General features: G+C 55.0%; 2 protein-coding genes across 4 annotated transcripts; one reads left to right on the forward strand and one right to left on the reverse strand.

The window, feature by feature from the left end:
* Positions 1 to 120: 120 nt before the first annotated feature.
* On the reverse strand, positions 121 to 4,333 carry aadacl4 (arylacetamide deacetylase-like 4). 2 transcript variants are annotated; one of them, XM_055508709.1, is made up of 4 exons: positions 4,161 to 4,333; positions 1,187 to 1,412; positions 1,043 to 1,106; positions 121 to 965 (listed from the first exon to the last, which is right to left on the reverse strand). In XM_055508709.1, exons 1-4 carry the CDS (start codon positions 4,323 to 4,325, stop codon positions 182 to 184), a joined length of 1,239 nt encoding a protein of 412 aa, XP_055364684.1. In that variant the 5' UTR covers positions 4,326 to 4,333; the 3' UTR covers positions 121 to 181. The 2 variants fall into 2 exon arrangements, with proteins under 2 accessions (XP_055364684.1, XP_029006257.1); XM_029150424.3 differs by lacking the exon at positions 4,161 to 4,333 and adding an exon at positions 1,784 to 3,317.
* Positions 3,624 to 9,877, forward strand: dhrs3b (dehydrogenase/reductase (SDR family) member 3b). 2 transcript variants are annotated; one of them, XM_029150462.3, is made up of 6 exons: positions 3,624 to 4,146; positions 7,963 to 8,106; positions 8,184 to 8,303; positions 8,654 to 8,892; positions 9,217 to 9,342; positions 9,433 to 9,877. In XM_029150462.3, the coding sequence occupies exons 1-6, from the start codon at positions 3,952 to 3,954 to the stop codon at positions 9,515 to 9,517; spliced, it is 909 nt and encodes a 302-aa protein (XP_029006295.1). In that variant the 5' UTR covers positions 3,624 to 3,951; the 3' UTR covers positions 9,518 to 9,877. The 2 variants fall into 2 exon arrangements, with proteins under 2 accessions (XP_029006295.1, XP_055364685.1); XM_055508710.1 differs by lacking the exon at positions 3,624 to 4,146 and adding an exon at positions 5,110 to 5,160.
* The last annotated feature ends 5,186 nt before the right edge of the window (positions 9,878 to 15,063 follow it).

The following is a 15,063-nucleotide window of genomic DNA, read 5'->3' on the forward strand; positions in this document are numbered from 1 at the left end:
CACAGAATCTGTTCTGTTTTTGACCTTGGGCTGCTTTAAATAAACAAATTTTGTTCATTGATTTTCGTAGGGTTTTGATCATATAGATGTTAGACACTAATGAAGGAAAACAAACTGTCACCAGGGGCAATTTTGTTTATTAAAATGCAAAGCAGAAGCGCGTCCAGCCCGGCATCCATCATCACAGGCTCTTCAGGTAACTGACGACGCCGTCCACGACCCCCTGTGCGCAGGGAAAGCCCAGCCAGCGCTGCCTGAAGAAGTTGAGGACGCCGTGGACGCCGTCCGGCACGTGCTGCCAGGTGACGTCCACGTTCAGGTCCAGCAGCCGCTTCCTGTAGAGGAGGCCCTCGTCCCGCAGCACGTCGTACTCGCAGGTGAGGATGAACGTGGGCGGGCTCCGCTGAATGGCGGCGTCGGCGGCCAGCAGAGGCGAGACCTCGGCTTCCAGACCGGCTCTGACGGCGTGATACGCCTCCCCGTCGAACTCCGGGCGCGGCCGCTCGCGGAAACCGCGGGCGAGGCATTCGGAGGGAAGGTTGGAGGGACAGAGACATTGTTTGTAGCGTGGCCGGAGCTCAGTGGGGACGTGGTTGCCCTCCAGCACGTCTTGGCACAGCGAGACGTCCCCGCTGAGGTACTGCAGGAAGTAGAACGCCATCCGGCCACGGAACAATATGGGCACAGCATGATTTTGCTGGTACGAGGGCAAGTTGAAATCTGCCATCTGCAGCGCGGGGTAGAGGAGGATTTGGGCGCGGGGCGACGGCAGATGTCCGTCCTCGGCCCTCGCCAGCCGCTGGCACAGCGCTGCTGCCAGGTTAGCGCCGGCGCCGTCTCCCCCGACCGCCACTCTGCGCGGGTCCACGCCGAACTCTGCCTCGGCCGCAGACAGGAAGTGACACGTGGCGGCCTGGCAGTCGTCCAGCGGGGCGGGGTACCGGTGCTCAGGGGCTAATCTGTAGCTGGGGAGCAAACGGAGCTTAAATAGACCAACTAGACATTTGGATATTTGTGTGAAGTGTGGGAGAGGTTCAGGTACCCGACAGAAACGACGGTGGAGTCCGACTCTTGTGCGAGGTAGCGGCAGACTTCGTCAACAGAATCTGCAGAAAATCACACAGAGAGTGTTTTTCATGGCTTGCTGTGGTTTTGGGTTTAGGTTAAAACCAGAAACACTGGCTACCTATACTCCCCAACACCCAGCCTCCTCCATGGAAGTAGACCAGACCTCTCCTCAAGCCGCCGCGAACGCTGGTCGGCTCGTAGACTCTCACCGGCACCTCGCAGAACTGCAGGTCTTTGACTCTGAGCCCTGCCGGAACTGGCCTGGACCCAAGCAGATGACGGGCCACGAACCAGCGGATGAAGCTGATCTGATGACAAACGCCCAGACGATGCAGAATCCGGCCCTGGCAGGAGAGAGCCGCCGCCGAGTTTAGCCCAAATGGGAAACGATGTTAGAAGTCAACGTGAAAGTTATTCTCACTGAGCAACTATATTTACGATGACAACATCAAAGGAGGCCAGCGCGTGACCTTGCCTGTCTCAGGCCTTTGTCAGACGTGATTTCTTATCTAACGCTTCTCTGATCTGGGCGTTATCAGATGCTAGAGGACAAAGGAAGGACGGCCTTTAAGAACAAAGTTTTTATCTTTCCCAAGAGATTGTTGTGCTCTATACTGAGGTTTTACTTCATCAAATGTGTTTAATTGTTCATTAAAACAGGTACCTTAATGCTCAGGAAGCAGAATATCAAGCACCAGACGCTGCAGATACTCACCACAACCGCTACGCCAACCAACAAGCCATGAACCCAGTGCAGCTTCCCTCTATTTGTAACCCCGCGAGGAACGTCTGAATTCATCAGCTCCGAGTGCACGAGTCCAATTACGAGGAGGAGGAAGGCTGCGAGGAGAGCAGCGAAGCCAATTATTAAAATGGCCGAGCCGATGTCCATGGCGTCGCCGGTGTGCTCGGCTGAAGGGGAGTCATTAGGAGTAGATGCTTTATCTGCCTGCCCTCGGCCGCTCCCACCCCTCCCACCTTGGCTGCACCAGTAATCACGTTCTTTAACACATTTTATGCCTGTGTAGTTAAAGTAATTGCGTTTGCCAAAGGAATCAAGCTGTGGCACCGGTGAATGTGATACTGTACAACGGCGTCAACAAGGCGCTTTGTCAGCGCTCACTTGACTCCAAGTCAGCGTTATCATTTACAGTGATGGCTGCATTTTACTGGTGCGGTGTGAGCGCAGACCCACGGCGGCCGCTCTGAACTTTCCCGGCTGATCTGTAGATGGCAGTGATAGCACAAGGATGAATGATCCGCTGCTCCTGACACGCGCTCTATTTACATGTTTGCGTTTCGCCACCGCTCAGTGCGGCGCGTATGTTTAGATTAAAGCCCCGTTTGTGGCGAATCCAGTAACTTTGGTTTCGTTTCAGAGCATGAAGTGCGGCTTGACTTTGGGGGTTGGCGTTTTGTGACTCTGTAAAATGAAGACGGCATCTGGAGTCGTGCTGTCTTGGAGGTTTTGGCGGCCGCTGAGAGCCTCTCTGCCTCCCCTAAGTAGCTCAGCCCAGCACAAAGCAGCCATTGTGAGGTTGCTCTTTAAACCCATCCCAGTTGCTGAAAAAGCCCTGCATTCAGCAATACCCAGTAAAAATCACAGCGCCGGGGCCAAAAATCACAGACTGGAATCTTGTCTGAGGCCCATGAATTCATGGGATTTGTTTAGGAAGCAATCATGCCATTTTGTGTTTGTCACCCTGCCAGACTCCTGAGACTGGGATGACCTATTTCCCAAATTGCACTGTCACACACAGACACACACACACACACACACACACACACACACACACACACACACACACACACACACACACACACACACACACACACACACACACACACACACAGAACATACCCGGCTCCAAAAAATACAGTAACACAACAAATGTGATTCCAACAACTGGAGTGTATCAGGAAATCAGTAGAAGACGTTAGTGATATACTTTTGTTTTAACACTTTTATTCTAGACTTAACTTTTATGTTTATGTAAGTTTTTATAATCAGAATAATTAGGATTTTTAGAACTGTTGTGTGTTTGTCTCGGGCTCAGTTGACCAGTATTTGCTCATTTGCTTGACTTCATTAACGTGGCCTGGTTCGGGACTCGCTGACCATCACTCCACTCCTGCATAAGAATGTCTTTTGTTGTTGGATTTGCATCGACTGTCAGTCAAAAGCGGGGCTGCGTCTGCATTGTCATTCTGCAGGTTGTGTAACAAGGTTCAACTGGAGTCAATGGAATTATGCGGTTAAACTCTCCCAATAGAATTTGGGAGCCCACCTGGGACGCAGAGGGGCGGGGGGGGGGGGGTCTGCGCCGCAGATTGAGCCCCACCGCTGTAAACACACGGAGGGGGTGGGGAGGAGACGGCAGGCAACCACTCAGGGCACACGGGCACTGGAGCAAAATATTCATGCCCACTTAACATGTCAATCAGGATTAATGCCCCCACAGACCTCCCCTTTGGTTCCATCCTGCACCTCTCACTATGAACGACCGGAGTCGGGGCAGAGGCGCTAATATATAAGGCGGCAGACAGGAACCCCGCGCCAAAGCCCGACAGCGTGAGCAGCGCGCGCCACGGAGCGCGCCTGGATCCGCGTCTGTGCCTCCGACGGACGCGTAATGAGCGACCACTGCCTCGGACCCTGATGCGCGTCCACTGACATGTCACGAGTCCGTCGAGTCCCGCAGTCGTGCGCTCGGACTTCTTCGCTGCTGGACTCCTCCTGCGACGCGCTGTGCGGCTGCACATGACCGTGTTTACGTGCGGATAAAGTCGCGGGCGCTGCCGAGGCGCCGTTTGTGAACTCCGCTCGCGCGGACGGTGCGCGTAAACTCGCGGCGTGAACGTAACTGCGGGCGCTTTGCCGACATGGAGTGGCGGAGCGCGTGTCGCATGGTCTGCTTCCCGGTGCAGATGCTCTACCACATCATACGGGCGACTCTGTCCACGATAGTGCCCGGCAGAAGGAAGGACCTGACCGGGGAGGTGGTGCTGGTCACCGGCGGCGGGCGAGGCATCGGACGTCACCTGGCCAAAGAGTTCGCGAGACAAGGCGCCAGAAAGGTGGGTTTACCGACCGTGGCGCGTTCCTTTTCACCACAGTCCTGCTTCGTGTCCGAACCCCGTCCAGCGGCAGGTAGACCCTCGTACCTGCCCCCCCCCCCAGCAGAGATCACGACCTCTGAGTGGCCTCGCCGATCCAGCGGCACCGGTGACACCGCCCTCAGGTTCAGTTCAGACATGGAGCAACGGCGGCTTAAGGCTGATTGATGCCGAAGGCGCAGTGCTGGTGTCACGTGCGCTCTGCGAAGGTCTGTGGCGATTCTGGTTTGACTGGTGTTAAATGAGTGGGGGGGCGGTATGTGCATGATGGAACTACTTCAGGGCCACGGAGCCGGTTTTTTAGCAGTTTGTGCTAAAAGAGGCAGAAGAGGCTCCGCGATGCTTTTAATGAAAGACAGACCAGGTTTTGGTTTTTAGGCATACGAGCAATGACCCCAACCAGAGCAGGCTGCGCTTTCATGGATTGATTGATGAAATGATGAAAAGGCGTCAGAGTGAGATCCCACCTGGATATGCTGTGAATGAAACAAGCAGTGGAGTAGTTTCATTAGGCCACACCGGTCATGCTAATGTCCCCAGTGGTAACGGATTAGGACCAAGCACCCCCCCCCCCCCCCCCCCACCCCCCCCACACCCCCACCCTCCTGGCCTGAACGTCTCCAGCAGCTACGTGGATGCTTCCTGGCAGCAGGTCAGGTTCACCGCTGCTTCATCATCATCATCTGCAGCTGCTGCGTCTTCCCGTCCGTGAACGTCCCACGGCCCGATGAGGCGGCGCCGTGCGTTCAGCGCGTTAACGCACTGCAGCGCTGCTCGCGAGCAGCAGCAGAGCGGTGGTGGAGAACGCGAGCTCGTAATCACCCCTACATGTGTGACACGGGCTCCACGTCCTGGATGCTCTCTTTAGGCGCAATTTTAGCTGCTTGAAAACACTGCTAAGAGCTCAATGAAACACTAACTGCCTCCCTCTGTCTTTCAATGCCATCTCCTCGGGGAACGAGCAAGAAGAAACCGGTGGGTTTTAAAAGCTTTACTTTGCAGCTGCACAACAAAGGATGTCACTACGTTTTCAGCGCCCCATTGTTGGCTATTATCAAGGTGTGAAGGCTTTGAAAACAACACCTGTGCTAATGTGTGTGACAATTACTCCCTGCCTTAAGAGATGCTAAAAGGAAATAGGACAGTAATTATGAATAGGGCCGACCCCCGTGAACTCGCGCTCACCCCGGCCCGGCTCCTCCGTGACTGACGGGAGAGTGCTTTCTCCTGGTGATTGTGAGGCCGACGGGAGGAGGCGAGACGGGGGAGCCAGGACCCGGAGAGGAGCAGTGGTCTGAGACAATAAACCCGAACCCAAGCGTCAGCGCTCAGAGCTTTCAGAAACCAGCTGACAGGCGGCTGTCACTGGAACGGACCTGTGCTCCTGGCCTGGTTCCCCCATGCTCCTGGGTCGGTTCCCCCCGTGCTCTGGGGCCGGTTCCCCCCATGCTCCTGGGTCGGTTCCCCCCGTGCTCCTGGGCCGGTTCTTTTGTGCTCCTGGGCTGGTTCCCCCCATGCTCCGGTCCCGGTTCCCCCCGTGCTCCTGGGTCAGTTCCACCGTGTTCCTGGGCCTGGTCCCCCCATGCTCCGGTCCCGGTTCCCCCATGCTCCTGGGTCAGTTCCACCGTGTTCCTGGGCCTGGTCCCCCCCATGCTCCGGTCCCGGTTCCCCCATGCTCCTGGGTTGGTTCCACCGTGTTCCGGGGCCTGGTCCCCCCGTGCTCCTGGGCCACCTCCCCCCGTGCTCCTGGGCCGCCTCCCCCCGTGCTCCTGGGCCGCCTCCCCCCGTGCTCCTGGGCCGCCTCCCCCCGTGCTCCTGGGCCGCCTCCCCCCGTGCCTGGCTGCAGGCCTTCCTGTGCTGCTGGAGGCGGGAAGCCCACCGCTCCCAGCTGGGTCTTGCCCCGCCGCTGACCTTGCTGTCTCTGCAGTAATTAGACAGCGGCAGGCGACTGCCTCCTGAACTCCCGCTGCCCCCTCTGTGTGCCGCCCCGGCGCTGGCCCGTTCCATGGGTGTGAAGAGGAGGGCTGGTACCCGGCCGCGCGTCCAGAACCCGAGCGGTCCAGATGAGCGGCTGCTCAAGGTCTGGTTTTCTCTGCAGCATTAATGTGTCGATTAGGGCGCGTGTAGCTCCAGCGTGCGTTGCCTGGTTAGAACAATAACTGGATTAGTGGCGATAGGGAAGGAGGCCTGTACGAGGTCAATTAACAGCCTTTTCTTACTGTTTCTCCTCCAGCAGCAATTTGGCCGGGCCTTGTTTATTCGGAGGGTCCTGCGTGTTGTGACGGCTGATAAACTTAATGAATTAAATAACATGTTACCAGGAGAGCACAGTTTGAGTGCAGACTTTTAATGAGAGCTGTCAGCTTTGTTTGTAAGGCTCAAATCCCATTAAAAGCTTTCAGTTATTTATCAAGACCTGTCTGCCTGGGCTGATTACTCAAATAGGCTTGCAAATGAAGCAAACAAAAAAGCCAATCACACGCAACTCAAACAAGAGCGCTTCACAGGGGGAGCCAAACAGTCGCTGCTCCACATCTGATAGCTAAATAAAGAATACTTTTCACTCCGTAATCTCTGGTGTCGCTCAGGCTCTGCACTGTCAATATTTAGTGTTTGCCTTGCCTCCGCCAGGAGCACCGTGGGAGACCTGCTAATGAACGCCGCATGCGTTTACAAGCGGCTCCATCCCTTTAAAGGTTGCAGCTACGGTACGCAAATGAATGCGCTGTGAGTGAAGCATGGGCTCCCGGCTGCGTAACAGCTCAGAGTCACAGCTTCTGCTTCAGCTTCAGCTTTAGCTTCAGCTTCAGCTTTAGCAGCAGCTTCAGCAGCAGCAGCAGCTTCAGCTTCAGCAGCAGCTTCAGCAGCAGCTTCAGCAGCAGCTTCAGCAGCAGCTTCTGCTTCAGCAGCAGCTTCTGCTTTAGCTTCAGCAGCAGCTTTAGCAGCTTCAGCAGCAGCTTCAGCAGCAGCAGCAGCAGCAGCAGCTTCTGCTTCAGCAGCAGCTTCTGCTTCAGCTTCAGCAGCAGCTTCAGCTTTAGCTTCAGCAGCAGCTTCTGCTTCAGCTTCAGCTTCAGCAGCAGCTTTAGAAACTTCAGCTTCAGCAGCAGCTTTAGAAACTTCAGCTTCAGCAGCAGCTTCAGCAGCTTCAGCTTCAGCAGCAGCAGCTTCAGCCGCCCCACGTTCGCGTTCTGTGTACCGTCCCTCTGCCTCACATACACAAGATCACTTTCCACAGCACTGGGTGCTCAAATATTAACCTTGGTCACGGGCGAGCGGCCAAATCCCACACTGCCGTCCTCAGCACTTCACACACGCACGGTTTCCAGACTCCCTGACCAGAAATGACAGGGCTCATCTGCCCAACAGGCCATGTAATCTCTTGGAGAATTTGTATTTGAGAGATGAGGAGGGCTCACCCCCTGATTTCATTACCTTTCCCTGACCCCAGAGACTGACAGATCTAATTGCCCAATCACCAGTCCCCCACCTCCATCCCCAACCCCGTGTTCCCTGCTCAAATGACTGGCCTTCATTTAGTCTCCGGGAGGATGAAGAGACGATTCATTCTCGCAGCAGCCCCTGAGCCTTTAATCTCGCTCAAAAACTATTTGTTAGAGCGAAAATGGCCTCTCTGTTCCCTGAATGAAAGGAGCATCTCTGTGCTTCCTCCAGGTCTCCTTGCCAGAAAAATTGTGCGCGACACACGTAATGGTCCGCTGACTGACGGACAACCAGCTTTTGATTCACTTTGGGTTTGTTCCTCACCTTTGTTCGCAGGTGATCTTGTGGGGCCGAACGGAGAAGTGCCTCAAAGAGACGGCTGAGGAGATTTCTCTCTCGGGAACCGAGTGCCATTACTTCCTGTGTGACGTGGCCAATCGGGAGGAAGTGTACAAACAAGCCAAGGTGGTGAGGGAGAAGGTACGGCGGGTTGATAGTTCTAAGGGTCTGTAGAGCTCCAGGCCCAGAACCCACTTCTGACTGTCTGTAAACCTCAGGTGGGGGACGTCACCATACTGGTGAACAACGCAGCCGTGGTCCACGGCAAAAGTCTGATGGACAGCGACGACGACAGCCTCCTGAAGTCGCAGCACGTCAACACCTTGGGCCAGTTCTGGGTAAGACCCACTCACGCATGCGGGGAATTCCTCCTGGCAGATTAGCCCTTATCGTTTTCATAGTTTGATTATAGCGCCCCGGAGCTGTCAGTCATGACCGTTATTACGGGGGATTAAATGGGGTATTTCCAAATTGACTATCAGCCTCAGAAACATCAGGGACGTTTGGAAACTCGGGGCATTTTTTATTTTGAATGGAGATCAAAAGACTGTCATATGCAGACAGAAATGCAATTATCAGCTAAATGAAAATGGAAATTCAATCTGTGCCTACAGTGTCTCTCGTCTGTTCCTCTTTTTCCTCTGCTGAATGAATTCACCTTATTTCCACCTCTCTCTCTCCCTCTCAGACTACAAAAGCCTTCCTGCCTCGGATGCTGGAGCTGCAGCACGGCCACGTCGTGTGCATCAACTCCATCCTGTCCCAGTCCCCCATCCCGGGCGCCATAGACTACTGCACATCCAAGGCCTCGTCGCTGGCCTTCATGGAGAGCCTGACGCTGGGCCTGCTGGACTGCCCGGGCGTGGGCTGCACCACGGTGCTGCCCTTCCACACCAACACCGAGATGTTCCAGGGCATGAGGGTCAGGTGAGAATCCTCCACACTCATGTGCTCTGTCATATGTTTCGCATTAGGGATCTTTTTCCTCGTGCGTCTGAAAGGTTAACATTAGTGGTTTAGAGTGGAATAATAATAATAATGAAAAGTAGCGGATGAACTGCTCTCATGGAATTTCGTGCAGCACTCGTGGTTGCCAGAAAACATGTCCCTTGGACCCCGGTGTCCTCCTGACCTTTCCACTGTGTAATGAGCTACTCCCCAGCACATCTTTATTACTGACTGACACGAAGCTGGAAAGTTTGCACAGCTGTCCAGCTCCTGCACTGTGTCTGATCCACTGCTCCTTTCCAGGTTTCCTCAGCTCTTCCCACCTCTGAACCCCGAGGTCGTGGCCCAGAGGACGGTGGACGCAGTCAGAGCGGACAGGGCCTTCCTCTACCTGCCCTGGACCATGCACGCGCTCGTCATCCTGAAGAGGTGACGCTGTGAAAATGTTTGCTTCCTCCTCATTACTCCTCAGCTTGTGTTTCATGCTAACAGTCTCTCATCTTCATATTCACCTTTTAGCTTCATGCCACAAGTTGCACTTGAAGAAATCCACAAGTTTTCGGGGACGTACACCTGCATGAACACATTCAAAGGGAGGACATGAACGTGGATGTCACGGAACCGTCATGGGACTCGAACGCTGGTTTAATGAAGGGAAAATGGACCTTAAGAGCTGGAAGCGGAGGAGACCTCATTAGAGTGGAGACAAGTACTTAGCGACTTTCACAAAGGGGCTCGACTCCCAGTAGAGTTAATTGAGGAGCTGCAGGACACACCCTGGTCCTGTTTGTGTGTATAGTACGGAGGACTGTGCCATTCTCACTGAACAGAAGCCATCCATAGGTTTATACCTGTAGTTAGTCAGTGACACTTACTGTAGTCTGTTTTTTACACTTCTTTTTTTATCTGCCTGATGATGAGTTTTTGAATGAAATCAAGTTAATAAAATTGGGCTTTAGCGTTTCCTCGTGTCCAGAGAAGCGTGAACGCCGGCTCGTTGTGTGTCTGGCTGATGAACGCCTCCAGTGTGAGATCAGTGTCTGTGACACGCCATGTTGTCACAACACAACACACACTCGGGGGAGGGGTCGCGTGCTGCTGCTCTCTGTCAGGGGGATGGTGTCGCTCGCCGTAAACATAATGAACCCAGAACAAGTCAGTCAGGACCTGCTGCTCACACGCGAAGAATGGGCCGAGCCACAGTCGGAACATGAGAGCGTCGTCGGGTTTCAGCCTCCGAAAACATCTGTATCTTTAGTTAAGAAGAAGAAACACGGAGCTGCTGATCTGATCTGTGACTTCATCCCAATGAAGTGAATGAAAGGCTGCATCAATAAACAACAGCTGATCTTCTCTACACTCTGTACTTTGACATTAGGGGATGTGAACTCATTAGCTTTGAAGCCACTGAGCCAAAGCACATTTCTGAAATAAAGGGTTTATAGTTAAACAGTTACAGTATGATTGTAAAACGGAGTTAGAAAGGAATCAACACGACTCTGCAGCTGTTTAGCATAAAGGAGTTGTAGCTGATACGCAACAACATAAAGAAATGCTGGGCTGACTCTTCCCTGGCTTCACAGCAGCACCTGGCACACACAGCTGTCCTCCTGGTGTGGATGTAAAATAGGAGCCTGAGGGTACGTTTCCCAATTCTGTGCTGAAGGTTGAAGTATGTGCACTCCCACGCAGCGCTGAGACACCTTTCTGGGGAACCTCACCAGGCAACAACAGCCACGGAGCCGCTCTCGCACAACAAGTGAGGCCAACGTGCGTCTGAAGCCGCAGCAGTTCATCACTATGAAAGGAAGAATCACTGTAAAATCACAACAAAGGCATGATTTGCTTCAGCACAATAGCCTCATTTGCTAAATTGTATTTTTAATATTGCATTTTCCATTTTGTAGTTGCTGTTCAATATCTGTGAGAGTCTAAAGGTACAACAGGCACCTTCTTTATCTAGTCATCCTTTTATTTTAGCTTCTGTTCCTTGGCTTCAATCATTAAAGCAGCAACACGGCCGACGTGTCAGGATTTACACAATAAAATGAGTTCCGAGCTGCAGACTCGGTCACGGACGGGCTCGGCCGAGGCGGACCTATGGGGAGCGGCTGTAAACCGTGGTTTAGTGCGTGCGCTCGCTGCCGTACGAGGCTCATAAACATTCATTTGGATCCCGGTGAACCATGAACGGCGTCCTGCGCGCTCACGGCAGGGCTGCACATTGTGACGAGCAGATGACCCGCGCTGGGCCGGGGTGGGGGGGGGGCTCGGGCCGGGCCTGGTTCTCATTCTCTGTTGCGAAAGCGGGAGCAGCGTTGGGATGGAGCCGGGTCGAGGAGGCATGTAGTGCACGTACGCTGCAGGAGGAGGGCGAGAGCGGCTGGAAGCCTCGCGGGACAGGTTCAGAGCAGGGTGAGCCAAACAGTGAATAAATCAGAGGAGGCTCGGAGAGCGGCTCGCCGCTGCAGCCGCGCACCTCCAGGGCGCAGGTGGAGGCAGATGCTCCGGTCGCAGGGAGAAATGCGAGCGCGGGGCCGTCCCAGCTGTGGCCACGTCCCCCGGTGCCTGTCCCACATACTCCACCGTTATTAAGCATCGTGCTACTGTCGTAAACATGTCAACAGGGTCTGATGCTGAGTCAGCGGAACTGAATTATTGCTGATACCGATACTGACCTAAATGCTACTCGCTCCTGCCTCTGACTGCACTTTGAATCTTTCTGTGATGATTTAAAGCAGAGCCCTGTGTAGTTTTCCTATACGCTGCTCAAACGCTCTTAATCCCAACTCGGGCTCAGAAAGCCGGCTTCCAATGATCCAATAAATATATTATAGGTGCCAGGACCTGGACTCGATTTGGCTTGTGGTGCAGTGATGCTGAACGCGTGTGAAACCCTGAGCCGACGCAGGATCCAGCCTTTATTCACATCACTGCTCACGGATCCGGTGACTTCCAGTTTCCTGCCAGCTGGTGTGGCTTCGAGGCTCGGTGCGGCTCACGGACGCATCTGCTCCAAAGATGGAAGCTTTCAGGAAATGTTTGACTGTGTTGCACCAAACGTGCACCTTCAATAAACCCGCGTGTCCAGCGGATGCTGCCCGAGGCCAAACGGGGCCGACTGCGGGCGGCGGGAGGAGCTCGGCGCCGCTGCTGGGTCCATCCATCACAGCGGAGGTAGTGTGATTAAAACGGCCCGGCCCGACCCACTGCAGGGGGCCGGCCGCGACGCCTCCGTCGACCTGTCACAGCCCAAGACTTATTATACACAGTGGTGTTAAAGGTCGGGGAGCAGCAGGCAGCGGAGAGCGTCAGCCCTCAGAAACACACGCCGGCAAACGGGCCCGGCAGATGAATGGAGGGCGGCTGCAGCCCGCGGACGCAGCAGTCACCGGCGCCAACGTGCCGAGTCGTGTCCGATACTGCTATCGCTCTGCTTAAACACAGGCAGGAAACAGGGCGAAGATCGGCGAGCGATAGTTTATTTGTGCTTGTTCCTGCACAGCCGGTGGCGCAGAGGCCGAAGCCTTGGCAGGTGGCTCATACATATGCATCAGGCGGGAGGAGGGACACCTCCACGCGCAAGGTCGACGCTCGGGCAGAACTTTCCATGCGTTCGATTTATCACAGCGAGCCCAGTATCTGTACGGTGACCTCATCGGAGGGGAGTTCAGTCCTGCACAGAGAACACGCTCGTGGCTCTTTAACCTGTTGTTCATTAAGTCTGTGCCGGCAGATACGACTCTCAGTGGGATCCTTGGAAAAGTGACTCACTTGCAGTAATGCGTTTAAAATAGTAACGGTTTGCAGCTCTGGGATGAAGAGTTCAGCGTTCAGGGTTCAGGGTTCAGCGCTTGTGTAACGCGGTCACCACAGGTTTCAAAAGGAGACAAGTCGCAATTTCACTTCTGATCTTCTCCAGAAATAAAAGAAATTCCCTCTGGGTCATTCGCTCACAATGTGAAGGAAAGAGCGTTCTGTTTCACATGTGGTTTCCAGTGTTCTGCTATTGAGCACTGACAGTTAACAGGGAGAAAGTGGGAGGTGAGCGCGGAGGGACAAACAAAGCGCAGCAAAGCCTGCCTTTCACTGCGAGCAGGAGGCGAGCGCTCAAAGGGGAAGGGTGTGGGAGGGTGAAACACAGTTCACGCTGCGCGGCCGGGCTCGGGTATTTATAAAGCCCACCAGGCATCACGTCAGGAGAGCTCTGCTGAGATCCCAGATGGAGCGCGTCAGCCAGGTTTATGTATCACAGTCCATTACGCAACGGCGTCGCCGCGCCAGTGAACCCGGGCCCGGCTCAAGGTGAACGCGCTGTGGGTCGGATGGAGGGCACCGTCCTCCCAGCGCCCTCGTCTGAGCAGCGGCAGATAAGGTTATGCAGCGCGAGGGAGACGGGAGCTGAGCGGGTCACAGACTCTTAGTGAACCGCAGCAGCACTGATAAGACTGACAGGAATAAAAATAGACATAGATATGGAGCAGATTTTCTTGGCTCATGTAAAACAGCTGACAGTTTAGATGCTCGTTGAGAGTTCTCTTGGCACAGACGTCGCCCTCGATCCATCACGGCGCTATATTACACAAACAAAGGCCTCCCGGGCCCAAAGCCTGCGTGGAAGTCACGTGAGCGGAGCCTCCGTGAACTACACCTGAACTCAGCTAAATGGAAACAGACCAAACACGAAGCGTGCGTCAGGATGAAAGCATCCCTCTGGAGAGCTGTTACTGGGTTTGATGAGAGGATGTGGGTTATCGAGCGGCGCTGGAGCGGGCGCCCGCAACGCTCCGGCCGGCGCGAGGCTCAGTTACCACAAACAGGCTCAAACGCTCAGGAGGACGTCGTCCCCGGTCCCGGCTGCGTGGCAGCTACGGCCCAGAGTCACCAATGGGCCCCGGTTCTGATCCTCCTCTGCTGCGGTTACACTGTAAAAGGAAAGTCCAGGTGAACGCGAGGCCAGAACCTCCTACACACGACACCCGGCTGAACCTGCAGCTCTGTGTTTGTACAGTGTGTCGTCCAAGAGCTGCGAGCGCCCGAAGCCGGAGGCAGCGGACTCGTACGCTCCACACAGAAGCTAAGAAGAGTAATTACCCGCTCAGCACCTCGGAGGTCAAAGGTCGGCTGGGAATGCCGGGGGCGGTCGCACGGGCTGCCGTAATTAGCCTGCGAGGGGGCGCCGGCCTCCTGTTAGGGTGCTGCAAGACCGTGGGCCGAGGCTGAAGGAGAACCGGACCTGGTGGTGGCCCGGCGCCGCCGACCCGCCTGTCCACGGCCGTCGGAACCAACGGTCTATGGCCTTTGAACCAGCCGGTCCACAGGCCTCGGAACCGGCGGTCCACAGCTGCCGGAACCGCCGGAACCGCCGGTCCATGGCCTTTGAACCCGCCGGTCCACAGGCGTCGGAACCCCACAAAGAAGCAGCGCAAAGTGTCCGTTTGAGCAGGTCTGCTGCTCCCCAACGTCACCAGTCATGTGCGGCACAGCTGCCCTCATGAGACGCGACCGGGTTTGGAACCTTATAAAACATTTCATCAAAACGATCGCAGCCTGTTTTTAATCGCCACAAAACCACGAGTCGAAGCCGTGCGATTATGCACAGTTACTCAATTAGACAGTTCTGTCGCACGGTGTTCGGCAGATGGACGGGCTGAAGCCGGCGTCGGCTGTCCGCCGGCGCCGGGTTTCATTTAGCAGAACCACCAGAACTCGGATGAGCCAGACTGGACTGAGGTTGAACTGAGCCGAGGAATTCCAACATCTGGCTTGTATCTACAGCTTACGGTCATTTGGATGCAGTTGATGATTTCCAGTAGATCCACAAAGAGTGAATTGTTCTGGGTTTGGGCCTCGTCTGACTTGGACTCGGAGGGCGTGGTGCTCTGGCGCCTGCCTGCCACAGCTGGGCCTGTCTGTCAAAGCCTCATGTGACACACAAGACTGAGTTATCCCCACCGTGAGAATTGGGAAAGAGGCCGGGCTGGTCACCACATGAGCGGGAGCCTGCGCCGAGCTGTGAGAACGCACATTAGAGCAGCGGTGGCCCAATGAGCGCCCTTTAAAAGCCTGCTCTCTGTTCTGTCGGGGACGAGCGAGCGGGAGACGACGAACACTCACCTCCGCCAGCCGGCTGCAGCTCACTCTGCTGCC

The sequence above is a fragment of the Betta splendens genome, chromosome 5, assembly GCF_900634795.4.
Source record: "Betta splendens chromosome 5, fBetSpl5.4, whole genome shotgun sequence".
Taxonomy (NCBI): Eukaryota; Metazoa; Chordata; class Actinopteri; order Anabantiformes; family Osphronemidae; genus Betta; species Betta splendens.

What these genes read in the sequence shown, in the direction of transcription:
- aadacl4 (XM_029150424.3), bottom strand. Translation starts at nt 1,960, where the DNA reads ATGGACATCGGCTCGGCCATTTTAATAATTGGCTTCGCTGCTCTCCTC. An exon ending in TGGTTGGCGTAGCGGTTGTG is followed by an intron (nt 1,413 to 1,783) that starts GTGAGTATCTGC and finishes CTCTCCTGCCAG; the next exon opens with GGCCGGATTCTGCATCGTCT. An exon ending in TCCACCGTCGTTTCTGTCGG is followed by an intron (nt 966 to 1,042) that starts GTACCTGAACCT and finishes TTTGCTCCCCAG; the next exon opens with CTACAGATTAGCCCCTGAGC.
- dhrs3b (XM_029150462.3), top strand. Translation starts at nt 3,952, where the DNA reads ATGGAGTGGCGGAGCGCGTGTCGCATGGTCTGCTTCCCGGTGCAGATG. An exon ending in CGAGACAAGGCGCCAGAAAG is followed by an intron (nt 4,147 to 7,962) that starts GTGGGTTTACCG and finishes CTTTGTTCGCAG; the next exon opens with GTGATCTTGTGGGGCCGAAC. An exon ending in TTCCAGGGCATGAGGGTCAG is followed by an intron (nt 8,893 to 9,216) that starts GTGAGAATCCTC and finishes GCTCCTTTCCAG; the next exon opens with GTTTCCTCAGCTCTTCCCAC.